The sequence below is a fragment of the Notamacropus eugenii genome, chromosome 2 (assembly GCF_028372415.1).
Source record: "Notamacropus eugenii isolate mMacEug1 chromosome 2, mMacEug1.pri_v2, whole genome shotgun sequence".
In the NCBI taxonomy this organism is placed as follows: Eukaryota; Metazoa; Chordata; class Mammalia; order Diprotodontia; family Macropodidae; genus Notamacropus; species Notamacropus eugenii.
In genome coordinates, this window is record NC_092873.1 from 179,047,897 (window position 1) to 179,065,488 (window position 17,592).

The 17,592-nt window shown below is 33.8% G+C and overlaps 1 protein-coding gene across 1 annotated transcript in view; it reads left to right on the forward strand.

Annotated features, from left to right (window-relative positions):
- GRIK2 (glutamate ionotropic receptor kainate type subunit 2) overlaps positions 1 to 17,592 on the forward strand; it is a 791,214-nt gene that overhangs the window by 329,324 nt on the left and 444,298 nt on the right. Inside the window, exons 5-7 of the mRNA XM_072642936.1 lie at positions 2,474 to 2,655; positions 7,092 to 7,145; positions 13,480 to 13,653. Coding sequence (XP_072499037.1) covers positions 2,474 to 2,655; positions 7,092 to 7,145; positions 13,480 to 13,653 — 410 coding nt within the window. The remainder of the gene's footprint in view (positions 1 to 2,473; positions 2,656 to 7,091; positions 7,146 to 13,479; positions 13,654 to 17,592) is intronic.

The window sequence follows — 17,592 nt, forward strand, 5'->3', positions numbered from 1 at the left end:
CTTAATAAATGTTTATTGATTAATGAGGAAACTGAATACATATTGCACATGACCAGGATGAGTACTAAGCAAAATTGCAGGATGGACAAAATGTCTCTTTGGTACATTTTACAGATATTGTGCAAAATAATAATAATTATAATGATAATAACCAGTATCATAGGATTATAGATTTAGAACTAGAAGAGTCCTCAGAGGTTGCCTAGTGTAGCACTAATTTTACAGACTTGGTGACTGCGTCCTAGAGATATTGAGCAATTTGTCTAAGTATTACATAGATATCAAGTGACAAATCTACCTCTATATTAATAATGCCAATATACCATATGTATATATATATATATGAGAAATTTATCTGGACTTCAGTTTACCCACTTGTAAAATAGATAAGATGACTGCTAAAATACCTTAATCTCCAAATCTATGATCCAATAACCTCTACACTTCGTTTCTTTATAAAATACTTTCTCTTACAGCTACATGTATATCATTTAGTCATGGATCTAGAGCTTCAGAGAAGCAAAGGACATAGTTCTTACCTTACCAATGGAAACATTTTGAATTTGTAAGATGCCTAATTCTTTGCTCTATTTTTAGGGGAAAAAAAAGCTGTTTAAACATGTTCCACAAATTAAATATACCTTTGTATAACTCAATACTTAAATCTATACTCATTGCATATGTTAATTCATAAGACTGAAATATATTCCAACATTCAGTATATTGCCAAGGCCTTTCGATTTTTGTTGTAGTTATTTAGTCATTACAGTTGTACCTCACTCTTCTTGCTCCTGTTTGGGGTTTTCTTGGCAGAGATTCTGTAGTGGTTTGCTATTTCTTTCTCCAGGTCATTTTACATTTAAGAAATCTGAGGAAAATGGAGTTAAGTGACTTGCCCAAGGTCACACAGCTGGTATATATCTGAGGCCAAATTTGAACTCAAGAGATAAGTCTTCCTGACTTTGGGCCCTGGACTCCGTCCACTATACCACCTAGCTTTTATTTTTACTTTGGTAAAATCTTTTCCATGTCTCCATGCTTTCTTTCCTGTAATTCTGCCACCACCTTGGTATAGACACCCATCACTTCATGCCCAGACTATTGTGATAGCCTGCTGGTATTTCTCTTAATTCATTAGCTTTTGGTTCACTATTGCTGACTCATTTTAAGATTGCCACCCATGAAAAACTCATCTTCTTTTCTCATGTCAGTCCTTGTCTTGATATTTGCTACTTATGCAGTTGTGTTTTTGAACATGAATACAGGCTTTGATATTTATTCCTATTAATTTTCATCATGTTTAACTTTGTCTTTGTTCTAACCTGTCAATATCTTTTTTGGATTCCAATATTATCTTTCAACATATCTTTAACAGCTTTGTATCATTTATAAATTTGATAAGCATACTGTCAATATTTTCATACATTTCACCAATAAAAATATTTAATGGAATAGGGCAAAGCACTGTCTTTTATACCCTCACATTTTGAAAATTAGTCTACCTATTTCCTTGATAATACAAACATTAAAAAATAATGCACTTGATTTTATATATAATATTACTACATAATTTAGTATTTGTTTTGAAAAGTTTATGAAGTTCTAAAATTTATTATTATTAAATTGTGAACATTAGATTTCCTGTATTACTAAGAATTTTACATATCATCGTTCTAACAGATGAACTTATATATTAAAGAAGATCTGATTTTATTCTGTAATTCTTAAAATGAATTAAATAATGTGATGTTAATATTGGTCACTCACAGATTAGTAATTTGTGCATTATATTGTAGAATATCATACCAATGTAAACTAAAAATTGTATATTTAGAATTCTGTGCAGAAACTATTAGAATAAAAAAATGCCAAACTTGATGTTAAGGAGCAATATGATTGGATTTATTCTATTTCCCCTTTGCACTATTCTATTTCTTATGTCTTTGGTATTAGTTATAAAGAAATAAGGATTTAAAGAATTAAACAAAATGAACTCATTGCCTTTATGTATGTAGATGTTCCAGTGTTGTAAATAGTTTAAACTGTGTTGAAATCTGACAGATTATCCAGAAACAATAATGAACAATTAGTCTGGGATAGTATTAATTTAATTTTTTTAAAAGACCATACTTAGAAAATTGATATAATAATTTTAGGACAATATAACAAATAGATCAGTTCATGTCACTGAAAGTAATTCAAAAATCGGATTTATTCCCGTTAATTAATATGAAAGAAAAAATTGTAACAACAAAAATTAAAAACTTGCATCTATTGAGTATGACAAGCCACAGTCATAGTATGATAATATGGGTTATGATGTGTTATAACTATAATATTGTTGCAGTATTGGATTATGGCCATAATATCATTGCATGTAAATTCATGGGCACAAAAAAAAGAGTATGTCTTAATCAGAACTACCCTTTATCATTGTTTCTATAATATTCTTTTCTCCTTTTTCTCATTAAAGGCCTCATTCGTTTGCAAGAGCTCATCAAAGCTCCATCAAGGTACAATTTGCGTTTGAAAATACGTCAGTTGCCTGCTGACACAAAGGATGCAAAACCTTTACTAAAGGAGATGAAAAGAGGCAAGGAGTTTCATGTAATCTTTGACTGCAGTCATGAAATGGCAGCAGGCATTCTGAAACAGGTAATCGCTGACTTGATTAAATGGCAAGGTTCAATTATATTTAATAAATTAAATTTTGGAGTTGAAGGGTGGTTTCACTTTCAAATGGCCAAGAGTTGTTTTCCCTAGTAAGACAGAAAAATCAGTCTGATCAATTTGAGATATTTTTATAATAGATGATATGATAATTTCTGCCCATTTAATTTTCCTTTATATAACATTTTAAATATTGGTAGAATTTCTAAATGTTAATCAGTATACTTTTTAAAAGCTATAACATTGTTTGTAAATATACATGGCATGCTCTGAGAGGGCTCTGTTTTTCTCTAGGGAAGCAGGTATCGTGGAAGAGTAGTTATTATGCACTATATGTTGTACATGAACAAAGTCATAAAATCAGATTTAGCACTAGAAGAGATCTTAAAGGTAATTCTAGTCCAATGCCCTCATTTTACAGATCAGAAAACTGAAGCTCAGAGAAATTCACTGACTTGCCCTTAGAATTAGATATTTAGTAAAGAGTATATACTTAATAAATGCTTCTTAATTTAATTATCATTCAGGGACATGTTGGTATTAAAGAGAGGTGGTATTCAAATCCAGGTCTTCTGATTCCAAATCCAGCATTCTAACCACTATACCACACTAACACCTATGTAGCAACAATCTGCTCTAAGAAGGTATTTGCATAATTTTTATAGAGGCTCTGATGAGGGTGAGTTGTCCTGATACCAAATCACTATTATGAGTTAAGCACCCATGTTCTCGGTTTACCTCTTTATTTTACAGACAAGAGAACTGAGGTACAAAGCCACATAACCCATTCTTGATTGACTTTTTTGAAAAAAAACAATATATTAATAAATATCTATTGATAGATATGAGTGTATAGATAGGTATATCTACATGTATGTTAAACTTGATTTATCTATCTATATATAATGTATGTATATATTTGCAAAATTGTATATAGTCATGTATGTATATGCAAAATAGTATGGTAAAGTCGAAAGATATTTTGTAATATCTAGTACAATAGTGGCCTTCTTTCTGTGCCCCCTTTCCATTTCTGATATTACTTTTTCGTATTATTTTTCCAATCCTTTTAGAATGTAGCATTAATGGATAATTCTTTAGAATCAATTAAGGGCATCTTCTTAGCTATTGGCATACAGTAAAGTATATCAGTGCTTATTTTCTTGGCTCTGAGGATTCCCAGAGACATAAAGATGGGAACTTCTTCTGTGAGGCTGGAAGTTTCAGTTATCTATGTCCCTCCCTGTTCATTCTGTATTAAGATTTTTGGCCAATGAAATATTCTCTTTTAAGATCAAACATTGACTTTATTGAATTTGATAATTGAAGATTATGTATGAAGGTCCTTAACCAGCCTTGAGGAGACCACAGCACCCAAAAGGATATCAAGTCACCTTTGTGAGAGGTTGCATGATATCTCAGAAGGAACACTTTATTTTGAGTCATTGGACCTGGATTTGAATCCCAGCTTGGCCACTTAGTGCCTGTGTGGCTTTGTACTATTTACTTAACTTCTTTGAGCCTTAGTTGTATGGGCAGAGAAGATTGACTGCAAGGATGACCAACCAGGGAAGGCTGAGCTTTTTCAGATTAAAGGCAGTAGAAGTCCATACACATGGAACAAAAGGACTATGGAACCCTCAGGTAGATAGCATAAGGACTGTCTCCACAAAGTCTCTCCTGATTCAGAAAATGTTAAGTTAAACTTTGGCCTCAGTCCCAAATGTCCTATAGACTTCTCAAACACTATCCTAGACCCTAAGAACCAAACTTCTTGGCCCTTTGTTTGTTACTTATCCTCAGGAGGAGTAATCTTACTTGCTTTATCTGTGGTAATTCATTCCATGTGACCTAAAGTAGTTAACCTTAAGACAGGGTAACATGCTATTCCATAATTGACCACATAGTATTAGACCGAGAAATTCCCACTCATTTTTGTGGTGATGAGCTACTGTACCATCTAGAATAGTGAAAAGGGTCAAGGGATAAGGGGAAGATGAGCTGGTGCCCTGCTAGCAGTTCTAGGCTTGTTCCTTCCACTTTCCTGTGGCTTACAGATATTTTGAATAACTTGGTCAGCCAGGGATGGAGGTTGTCCTTATGACTGAACCTTTCAGGGTCTGCTATCTGTTGGTCAATCAGGCCAGTATGTTGAATTCCCCTTTTATATTAAAAATCGTGTTCCACCTCTGATATATCCTGCCTGCATGATGCTAGGCAACCTCTTAGGGATCTAGGCAACTCTCTCAGTCTATAAGTTGCAGAGAAGATGCTGACCTACATTGTTAAATGGGATTTCCTCATCAGGAATTCGATATATCATTGAAATCACAGTTCAAATCCTTATCCCCATAATTTTCTAGTTGTTGCAGGACCCATTGTTTTGTACAGATTTCTATAAACTGCAGGCTGGTCCGGTTTGTTTCTCTTCAATATACTCAGGGGGCAAAAAAAAAGAAAAAAAAAGGTCATGATATGATTACCTTGTGAGTGTTTGTCTTGTTTCTCAACTTAAGCCTAGCTTTCACTTTATTCAATTGATGTTATGAATATATGTGAAACACAAATGATCTGTGGTTTCATTCACTTAAAATACTCCTGATGTAGTAAATCCCTTCACCAACATAGATCATAACCCAACTAATATATTCTAGAAAATTCCTAGGCTATTTTCTGAAAAGCTTTGAAGTTAAATGACTTGCCCAGGGTCCTATGAATATGAATTTGAATATGCAAATGAAAAACCCCAATATTTATTTTATCAATATTATTCATACTTGGAAAAAAGTACCTGAGATGATGATACTCTGAGATAATGGTACCCTTGAATCTCTTACTGCATCAGTCACCTTTTACCTATCCTGCATTCTTTCAGTGAAGATTTAAATCAAGATTTTCTGCCATTTTTTCTCCCTTTCACACTAACCAAATAGTCAATTCTTGCTCTCTTATTTACTTAGGTATGATAATTCCCAGAAATTCTCTGATACAAATGTCTACATTTGCAAGAATTTTTTCCTCTTGCATCCTTAATTTAATGTAGAACCTTTTATGAAGTTACCTAAATGTTCTTGCCCTGTTATACTAAGAGAGTAGTCTCCAGTACAACCTTATGTAAAGTTAGCTTATATACATAGATTTTAGCACCAACTAATTGTCATCATTTGAGGTTTATTCCCAACAGTTTTGGTAGTTATATACTATATATCCAGTCAAACATGCAGCCCTAAACACCTGATCTTGTTAATTTTGCTCTAATGGTTGAAAAGCAAAACATTTGCACAACTCAACTAATTTATACTCACTATCAATACTAGAATTGTTTCCTGGAGATTTAGTCATAGAATCAGTAGATTCTTGGCACATAAATGTCTTTCCTCCTCCCTTCTCACAGCACCATTTTTCATTAGGCCCTGTAAAACATTTCCCTCTACTCCATTCACAAAATGCTTTCACTTCCTATCTAGAATCCCTCTAAATATTCCTTCTCCCAAACCTCACATAGTCAAAGCATAGGCTTTATCTCTTCTCATTAGTTAATGGGAAAATAGTGTCCTCTTGCTCTTCCAGTCATCATAAAGTAAATTGTGTTTGGCAATAGTACTGTGGAAACTGATCAGCAGATGAGAATAGAGAGAAAATGATCTTGCAGAAATAAACCAGTCCCTTGTGAAAGCACCTGTTTCCATTTCATGATGTCTTCCTTATATGCAAAACTGAATTTAATAATCGTTACCAGCTAAAATGAATACCTTTGGGGATAAGTATTTATAAGGAATTTGCAGAATGAGGAAAAGACATAGTTTCCTCTTATTGTGGATACTTCAACTAATTCATGAGAACTTTAAGAATGTGGAATTAAAACATAACGGTTCACTATTTTGCAATTAAGAAAAGTGGAGACATTATTTTTAATTATCTGTACTTTTTGAATAATTATAATGAATTTAGATCTGCATCATTACTGCTAAGGAAATTTTGGATGGCTTAACATGAGGACTCCTTTGTTTTTGTGGCACTTTTTAAAAATTGTGTATTATTACTTTTCAAAATGAAATGAAGTGCTTCATTTAGGTTTTTTTTTTTAAAGGAAAACATTAAAATACAATGAACTAAGACATTCTGATTTCTGGGATTGAGTGGCATCATAATGCCTTCATTAATAGGTAAAGTTATAGACTTAAAACACCCCACATTCTAATAGTAACTTTTCTATCAGAATATCTGGTTCATGAATTCCTTTAATAGTTACTAATCTCTTTTAACTGCTGAGAAATGATTTGCTTGACTTGATTTTAGTGTAACTCAAATACAGTAGATTGAATTCCAGTTGAATTAACTGTTTTGTTCTTACTTGCCATAAGCCACACACTTACATATTGTGTGACCTTTCAATAATTAAATTTTTGTTTCTCTCTTAGGCATTAGCTATGGGAATGATGACTGAGTATTATCATTATATCTTTACTACACTGGTAAGTGTTTTATTAAACCAGAAAGGTTATGACAAAAGGTCTTTCTTTGCTTTAAGTAGTAGTAACATTCCTTGTTATAATCTGATCATGAGAAATAGCCTTTGAAATGAAATATAAGAAATGTGACACATGGTATTTTTGTAGTGATAGTTTGTCTTTTTTTTTTAAATCAAAACTTTAGAGTTAGTGATATCCACTAGCATTAGGGAAAACTCATAAATCTTAATAGTAAACTACTGATTTTGAAATAATAGCATTGTAGATTTTAATTCCCAATGAATATATTTCTTGTATTTGTCTAATTTTTTTGGACCATTGGGACATAATTTGTTGTTTTTAAAGTGCTACTCTGATAAATGGATATCTTTCAAATATGCATCCATTCATTCTTTTATTACTACTGAAATAGAAGTACTCAATGCAACAAGGAACCCACTCTGTATCATGGACTGATGTAATCCATGGGAACATAAAAACACAAAAAGCTAAAGTGTTTTTACAACACTTTACAAGTACAAGGGCTTGATCAGACTATAACAAAGTATCCAGAGGAAGGACCCACATTAAGTTACTTGCTTCAAAGTATATTTTGCTTCAAAGTATCAGAGGTTAAAAGCTTCATTAAAGACAACCTGACAGCAGTTGCCCGCTGATGGCCACTTTAAAATCACTCTCAAGCTTCCACAGCAATTTGCATTAACATTTCTGCAGAAAACCTTGGTTAGGCAACTGTATTTTTCCATTTCTGTGAGTAATATTTGAGAAAAGTTTCAGTAGAAAACATCTTAAAGATCTATCTATGAGCAAAAAAAAATCCTTTAAGACTAATATGCTAGATTGAATCTCAACTTGGTCATATTCTGCTCTTATGTCCTACGAACATGAGGCTATTTGAATCAGCACTCGTGGTTATTTGCAATACCATTTTACAATGTGCTTTAAAAGTTATACTTACTTAGTGGGAATGGATTTTCAACCATTTTTGTTTCTTCCTAATTAAAGAAGATTCATTTGTCACCATGGTATCATAACTAAATTTCTTGAATGAGTAGTTAGAACTCTAGTTGCGTTTAGAAATGTCTGTTTCCTCACTACTGCTGCCACTTCCCTCCTTCACCTGTTGCAATCTGGTATCCAGCTCAGTGCTCTATTGAAAGTATGGAAACTAGTCTTCTATGGCCTTCTATGCACCAGCTCTAAAGGATCCTTCTCATTCATCCTTTTTGACCTCTGTATAGCTTCTGGTACCAACAACCACTTCTTTCTTTAAAGCCTTCCAGCCTTTGGTTTCCATCCTATTGTACACTACATACAGATTTTCCTCTTCTAACTGTGCCCTCTTTGTTTCTTTTATTCACCTCTCTTGTCCTCCTGCCATGACAATGTTGGCATTTCACAGTCTTTCACAGGTTCATTCTTTTGTTCTCTGTTCTTCTCTCTTTAGGATCTCAGTCTTAAAGAACTCATTTATTCTCACATTTTCAACTGTCACTTCTATGTGGAAAAACTCTCCACATTTTATCTATTGCTCTTATCTTTCTCTCAGTTTCCATTTCCATATTTTCAAGTGCCTCCTGGACATTTTTACTTCAGTCTCTGGATGCCTAAACCTAAAGCTCTTTTAGGACAGGGACCATTGTTCTATTTTGTATTTGTGTCCTCAGAACTTTTCATAGTGTCACATGCATAGTGGCTCTTAATATGTCCTTGATGACCTAAATGAATCATTTTCTTTCTAAAGTAGTTCCTCCTTATGAGTTATAGGCATACCTTATTTTATTGCCTTTTGCTTTGTTGCATTTTGCAGATATCATGGGCTTTTTTGTTTGTTTGATTTTTTACATATTGAGGGTTTGTGGCAAACCTTCACCAAGCAAGTCAATCAGCACCATTTTTCCAATAGTACGTACTTACATCATATCTGTTTCACATTTTGGTAATTCTCACAATATTGCAAACTTTTCCATTACTGTTATATCTGTTATGGTGATCAGTGGTCAGTGATATTTGATATTGCTATTTTTTAAAAAAAATATTTATTTTTAGTTTTCAGCATTCACTTTTATAAAACTAAGTTCTAAAATTTCCCCCTCCTCTTTCTCCCCTCTCCACAAGATGGCATGCAATCACATATAAGCTATACATGTACAATCCTATTAAACACATTTCCACATTAGTCATGTTGTGAAAGAAGAATTTTATTGTTTTGGAGTGCCATGAATTGCACCCATATAAGAAAGCAAACTTAATTGATAAATGTTGTGTGTGTGTTCTGATTGCTCCACCAACCAGCCATTCTCCATCAATTTCCCATTTCTCAGGCCTGTCTATTCTGTGAGACACAACAATATTGAAATTAGGCCAATTGATAATCCTAAATGGCCTTGAAGTGTGCAAGTGAAGAATCAATTGATGCAGCAAACTCCATTGTTGTTTTAAGAAATTGCCACAGCCACCCCAGTCTTCAGCAATCACCAGCCTGATCGGTTGTCAGCCATCAACACTGAGACAAGACCCTCCACCAGCAAAAAGATTACAACTTGCCAAAGGCTTAGATGATGCTTATCTTTTTATTTTTATTTTTTTAGCAATAAAGTATTTATAATTAAGGTATACACATTTTTAGGCATAATTCTATTGCACACTAAATAGGTGACCATATAATGTAAGCATAACTTTTATATACACTAGGAAACAAAAAAAAATCCACATGACTTACTTTATTGCAATATTTTCTTTATTGTGGTGGTCTAGAATCAAGCCTGCATTATCTCCTGTATTTATGTCAGTGGTTCTCCTAGTCACTCAGGTTCAAAACCTCTGAGTCATCACTGATTCCTACTTTATTATTTTCTCATTCCCACTCCACGCTCAGTGATGTCACTAAATTATGTCAATTCTTTCTTCAAACTGTCTTTAACATATGTCCATTTTTAGTTTCAAATGTTTCCACCCTACTTCACCTTCTCATTAAATTTTGCCTATATTATTGTAATTCTCTTTGATTGACTTCCTTGCGTTCAGACTCTTCCCTGTAATTTTTCATCTTTATTATACTACTCTCCACTCCAAACAAATCTTCTATGTCTCCTATTGCCTAGAGAAATTCTTCCTAAAGAATAGCTAGCAAACAGTAAATCTTGAAACTGGATCTAGTAGATATATAAGCAACTTGATGTTATAGCCTTATGCTCATGGGAGAAAGAACACAGTGGACAACTAGTCCTTCAGTGATCAGTGAATTGTATTTGTTAACAAAACCACACCAAACCCAAACAAGCTTTATATTAAGAAATCTCTGGCACTTTTGGTCTATAGGATAAAAACTCAAACTCTTTAGTATTCAAGGCCATATAGTCTAACTGCAGTTCATCTTGCCAGGTTTGTTTCCTGCCACTGTCCTACATAAACTTTCTCCATCTAAACTGTTTTGTTATCTCTTTGAATTGCATTGGCCTTTCTGGACCTTAACTCAAACCTGTAATGTATAATAAAATCCTACCAGTGCTTTCTGACTCAGTTCAAATTCTGCCTCTTATCTGAAGGCTTGTCTGACCACCCCAAATCACAATGATTTCTCCTTTCTCTGAATGGATAGCATTTATTGTTCAGTCCTCTTACACAGTGCTTATCCTAACAGTCTTGTGTTTTTTTCTTATGTGTACCTGTCATACTGCCCAGTGAGATAGCAAGGTCCTAAAAGACACGGACCATGTCTTAACTTCTTTGTGTATTCCACATCCTTCAGGTGATGCTTTATACATCCTGCACACTCAATAAATATTGATTGGTTGATTGTTATAATTTGTAGTTTTTCTTATTGCATTCAAAATGACATGAATAGGTTGAGTCATTGATATCAAAGAAAAAGAGCTTTGAACAATAAAAAGGCAAGAAGAGCTTTGATCTTACAGCAGAGTGAATCACTTTTTAGAATTTCAGAAGATTTGATTTATTAATAATTTTTAAGCCTGACAGAGTGGGAATATATCAGATTTGTTTTTAATAACATTGCTTGCTTGGAAAGTCAGTAGTAACAAATTATATAGTGGTAATTAAAACATAATTTCTTAGATAATGAAGTGAGATTTTTTTACTCATTTATTATTTTTACAAACACAAATGTTATTGATTAAATCATTTATTTTTCGATTGTATGATTTTAGAATTATGTAAGATCTTAGAGAGCTAGTTCAACCTTTTCACAGATCACAGCAACAAGAGCTAGCATTTATATAGAAATTTAGTTTTTAAAGTGCTTATAAATGTTATTTTATTCTTACAAATCTGGGAGGCAGGGGCTATAATAAGACCCATTTTATAAAAGGGAAAAATGAGGCTAAGTTACTGGCCCAGGGTCTTACACCTAGTAAGTGTCTGAAGATTTGAATTCACATTTTATTGACTGCTTATCCAATACTCCATCTGCTGTGTCATGTACCTGAGGAAACTGGGGTCCACGTGCTTTGCAAATATGACATCTGAATGGAAATAACAGCTGGATATGATAAGATAGTGGACTTATCATATAATGTGTTGACCATCTCATCCGTTCAATTTGCCAAGTGCTTTGCAAACCTTAAAGTATTATATAAATCTAGTGATGTTATCATATTTAAAAGCAGAAAACAATAAAGCATAGTCCACATTTGCAACTGGGCACACAAAACATTTTCTTAATATCTTCTTTTAGATTATATTTTGGATTCTATGAAACATTTTTGTAGCATTATTCATAATGTATGTCCATAATTCCAATTGTTATTAGAATGGATTTTTGAATAAGTCAAATAAATTACCTAAGTTCGACCTTAATTGTATAGCAGAAGAGAACAATGAATCTGACATATTTTAAGACTTGCTTCAGGATGATTTTAAATTTATTTGTGTATCCAGAGTGCCTCCTTTCAGATACCTTTTTCTTTGACTTCTATCTCTGTCAACCACCTACTTTGACTTTTGTCCAGGCTGGCTTAAGTTCCCAACGATTCCTATTACTTACACCGACCACTGCACTGGCTGACCTCAGGTGCCATTGATTCCATCCATGAGCTTATCTCTGCCCTAGCCCAGCCTTACTGGTGTGATTCCAGTCCCCATCCTTTTCCTCATGCTAGCATCCCATTTTCTTGTTCTGTCTCCCTACAGCACCCGTAGGATCTGGGAATAGGCTTCTGTTCATTTTTAGGAGTCTGAAAAACAGTAATATCAAACTGTTATTATCAGGATTTAGATGATCAACTTCTTTATATTTGGACCTTACCAGTTCCCAGATTTCATGATTGGAGTTAAAGACATTAATGGGATAGAAAAGTGCTTATTGCTAGCCCAAGAAACATGAAGACCAGAATAGGAAAATGCATCTAGAGTTAGTCTTGGACAAGGGGCTAAAATGCTACACCAAGGCTAGAGTTCTGATTGAAAATCTCAAGGACTGGATGGGATACTGGGCCTCAAGTTTCTTTGGTGATATCCATTTATTAGAAATATGTGATGGCAGCAGCAGGCATTTAAACTTATCATGTGACAAAGAGTAGCAGATTTGGAAAAAACAAAGCATATAGGAAAAGGGATAGTCTATAGCCTATTTTCGTTAATGTCTCACAAATCTGTGGTTTTATAGCTACTCTCTTACCGAGTTCCGAGATCTATTGATGCCATAATATTAGTTATCGTCAAAGTATTTAGTAAAGTATTAGGATCATCAGAGTCTATATTCAGAGCTGAAAGAAACCTGAGAGGTCATTGGACTTAACTCTTCTAATTTACAAATAAGGAAACTAAAACAGAGAGGGGTTAAGAAACTTGCTGAAGGTTACACAACTTGTATCTGAGGAAGGATTTGAATCCAGGTTTTACCTGATTCCAAGTTCAGCATGTTGTCTATTACACAGTTCTGCCTAACAGCATATAGTCCTATAATAGCTGATGTAGTTGAAATAGTTGATTTATACAGTGAGAGCTAAATAGACAGTCCTTGTCTTCTGTGAATTGATAGTTTAGTTAGGAAACATGGTTTGGCACATCACATTGAATGCACTCAGAAAATTCTGTTTGTCTTTCTATATATATATATCTGTCTATCTAGATATACATGTATGGAAAATTTTCCTTAGACCTGTGCTGGAGCAGATGTGAATTGATCTCTAGATGTTCAGAGGTGTGGTATGCCTGCATCTCATATGCATTTCTTTGTTCATCCCCTTTGCGAACATTCAGTGTTTTTCTTGAAGAAAAAGTCAAATAGCTGAATTTTGGTTAATAGTTCAGATTAGCTAAAAATCTTTGTTTAAAATAACAGTTTACCTATCTTCTTTTCTCCCCTTTCTATCAGGACCTCTTTGCTCTTGATGTGGAACCCTACCGATATAGTGGTGTTAACATGACAGGGTTCAGAATCTTAAACACTGAAAATAGCCAAGTCTCATCTATTATTGAAAAATGGTCAATGGAACGACTGCAGGCACCTCCTAAGCCCGATTCAGGTTTGCTGGATGGATTTATGACGGTATGAATACCTACTTATAGATTAGTTTGTGTGTTTCTGTGTAGTACTTAATGTATTATAAAACTCTTTGGATTGGGATGTCAGTTTGGCTTGTTTGTTTCTCATAAACATGATATGAAAATGACTACTAGTGAATACAGTTTTATCTATGACAATTTTTACATAATCAGTGTATATTTTTGTCCGGGTGTTTAAAAAGGCTTTACAAATATTAATGGAATATTACATATAGGACCCTCTTGAAAAATAATTCACTGTTGTGTTACCAGGGAGAAAAGAGGTATAGGGAAGAAAATTACTTTGTGAAAGCATTAATTTAACTTTCACTTCATGTATTTATTATCTTTTATAACTCTGATGTTTAACATAGATTTGTATTTCATAACCCAAACCCTACATCATCAACTTACTCTCTAATATTCATCTGAAACTAGTAATAGTAATGTCTGATTTTCTTGAACTCAAGTGCAATCCTAGTCTAGATTTAGTGTGTGTGTGCTATATAGTCTAATTGTAAAGACCTATATACTTGTAAACTTGAACAATTCTTGATGTCTACATGGTGAAAGCAAACTGTAAATGATCTATTTATATTCATTAAAAAAATTAACCAAGAAGCTTAGGGCCAGTATCATCAGTGCAACTGATGAAGTAGCATCACAATTAAAGAATATTAATAATCAACTGGAAAATGAGATTGAATAATATAAAAAAGAATCCAAGTCTAGAAATCATAATTGAAATGTATCAAAATTCGGTCAATTACATTTTTCAAGTGATAACCATGTATACATTAGAAGTAAAAACTGAAGTTGCAAAAGAACTTTATGAATACCTGGCATATCCCAACAGTGAGAGAGTTGTATCTGTTTTACCTATTGGGTTATATCTACGCAGTGGAATGCAAAACGTGAGATTGGTGCTGCCCCAGGTGAGGAGTAGAGGAATAGACTTTGACCTTTCTTAATGCCCATAATGATAGTTCCCGAATAAATAAATATATATGTACATACATATATATGTATATACACATACGTAATTATCTTCAGAGAACTATGATACTCAAATGATCCTGGGTTCTTACAGCTTTTAAATTAGAAAAAAAAATGACCTACTAGAATTTCAGCATATCTTAAAAATAAATGCTGTCTGCCTGGGTTAAAATTCTGTTATTTTTAGAAATAACACAAAAGGAGTTTTAGTTCTACTTATATAATGAAATAATTTACTAGAAAGGCTTTTTAAATTTTAACTAAAGGCATAGTAAAAAAAAAAAAAGCTAACAAAGTAAAAGCTGATTTTAATTAAAATATATCAATTATTTTAATAATCCATTCATTTGTCTTTTCATCCTTACCTTGAATGGATCATTATCATAATAAAAAACCCACTGCTGTATAATCAAATTAAAAATATAATATAACCTGGAAAATGACAATCACAAAGTATTTTGTTCTCATTCAGAATGCTTGTGAGTAAACCTTCTGCTGGGAATTTAATGTAGTATTGTTATGAAGAGAGTTAAAATTTTTAGAACCTAACAATATTCCTTCTAACTGTTCAGCATACTCACTTGTTAATATCATTGTTGATGATATCCTGTGTATTCAAAATAGAATTCATAGTTATTCTTATTTACTTTACTTTGTTGTGAGGATAAGAAAATAACAGTGTCATTATGGACATCCCAAATGTGTGTAGATGTAGCATTGCATTTATATATTTGGAGAAAGGTCAATTGTAAATTCATAGTAACCACTTCAAAAAATTTATAGTCTAACACTTGCACATTACCTCATATCCAAATAGAATTAAGATTTAGCAATGCAAGGATCAATGTGTGCTTTCAACTGTCAACCAAATGATATTTATTAAATGACTATAAATATGGAATCATACTAGTTGCTTTTCATATAAATTTGGAAAATATGAATCCACTTATTACTAGGAGTTTACATAGGCAACTTAAACATAGATAAACACAGAAAGAAGTGTTTTATCTAGATGTAAAGGAGTCTAGAGGAAAAAGGAGGATTTAAAATATTATGTTGGTTATTTTGATATTTATATTAGGTTGGTATTTAGGAAAATAAAGGAAGGGAACAAAGCCTAGTACATAGAAGGAATTTTGTTAGTTTATGAGCTTTGGAGTTTTTCTTCCCTAGCTAGAGTAGGAGTCCTAGTCTAGATCAATCACCTCCCATTGGGTACATTTCTGGATTTATAGATTATTTATAGGAAAGCAGGCATATATCAGAAAAGACAGCATCACATTGCTTTCTCTTTTGACACTGTAGTTGATAATCCCTGTGTTTGGCTACTCTACTCTTTCATGATACTGTATATATTTTGTAACAGGGACATGAATCTTGGGGTGGGTTGACCCTTCTCCCTCCCTTTTCCAGGGCTTTCTCAAACAATACTAAGCTAATTTGCATGGCCTGCTGCAGAGGAAGATGGGAATGAATAGACAAATGGAATGGGAACTGGATTGCTGTCAACAAACTGTCCAAAACTCAGTGGGAGAATCTAATGTGGGTAGGAGGCACTGCCTAGCCACTGGGGGAAGGAAGAGGTAAATGGATATGGACTCACTCTGAGCCATTCCAAAGTAGAAAAATAGCTGCTATTGAATAGGAAAAGTTTCTATTGTTACTAGAGGAGATATTTCTTGTAAAATGAAGGACTGTGGAACCTGCATGTAAAAAGTAGATTTTAAAGAGGCCTGAAGTATTCAGACCTTGAGCATGAAAGAAATGAAAAGTTTTAAATGTCTAGAAACACACTGACACTGGAATCAAGAAAGAGATGTAATATTATCTTAGTATAATCCCTTTGTGATTTAGTTGCTTGAAAGTTGACACTATCCCCTGGGAAGGAAACGGGAACATAGGAGGACAGCAGAATTAAGCTTGAGGACAGCTACAGTAGTGAAAAAAAAATGACTGTCTGAGAGCAGTGGATGGTGATAATAGCCACATAGATACATGCTATAGGGCAATAATGTAGCATCAGTGGAAAGACAGCTAAACAGTGACAAGAAAGGCCTATTCAGTGATAGTGAAGCACCAGACCACTGACTGGAGAAAGCCATGAAGGAAGGACCATTAAAACATCAAGAAGATACAGAGTCCAAATGCCCAAGAACAAACCCTGAGTCTTTGCTCTTTATGGGACTTGCGAAAGGGTATTATTATACATTGAAAGGACAGGATGGATTTAATGGAGTTGGGATGAGATGATGTAGAGACCAATGAATGGAAAGGGGAGAAGGGGTCTTGACCCTCCAGTGAATCCTAAAGGTCCTTACCCTCACTACTGCCATGCACTATGCTGTGTTGGTGCCTGTGGAGTCAGAGGCAGGGTAGAAAGAGAGACTGACCAAGGGAGAAATTCTCCTGCCTGAGCATAGGCTCAAATGTGAGTCTTTTATTGTTTAAATAAAAAGATAAAACCTATTCTATGCTCTGAAACTTTGTGAAGCTTAGTCATAGAATCATAAAATCATAGATCTGGAGCAAGAAGGGATAGATACCATCTAGTCTTGCCACTTTTTTTGGCAGATGAGGAAATACAGACCTAATGAGGTTAAGTAACTTGTCCAGTGTCACACAGGTAGTAGCACCTGTAATGGGAATTAAGTCTAGGCCCACTGATTCCAAATACATTGTACTTTCTGCTGTATTTACTTTCTATTGTATTCTACTTCCTCAATATATCTTCCTAAGCAGAACATAGGAGTAGACACATGGAAGTAAACACCAGGCTACTAATGAAGATATGGGAGGCATCTATCTGAATGAATGGAAATGTTCTTGTTCATGTTTTATACTTTCTCTTTTAGGGATGCTTATTGGTAAAAGATTCCCACTTGCTCTGAAAAATACCATATTTTCACTATGAGAGGTCAAAGGACTGATAGGCTATTAGTTACTGTGA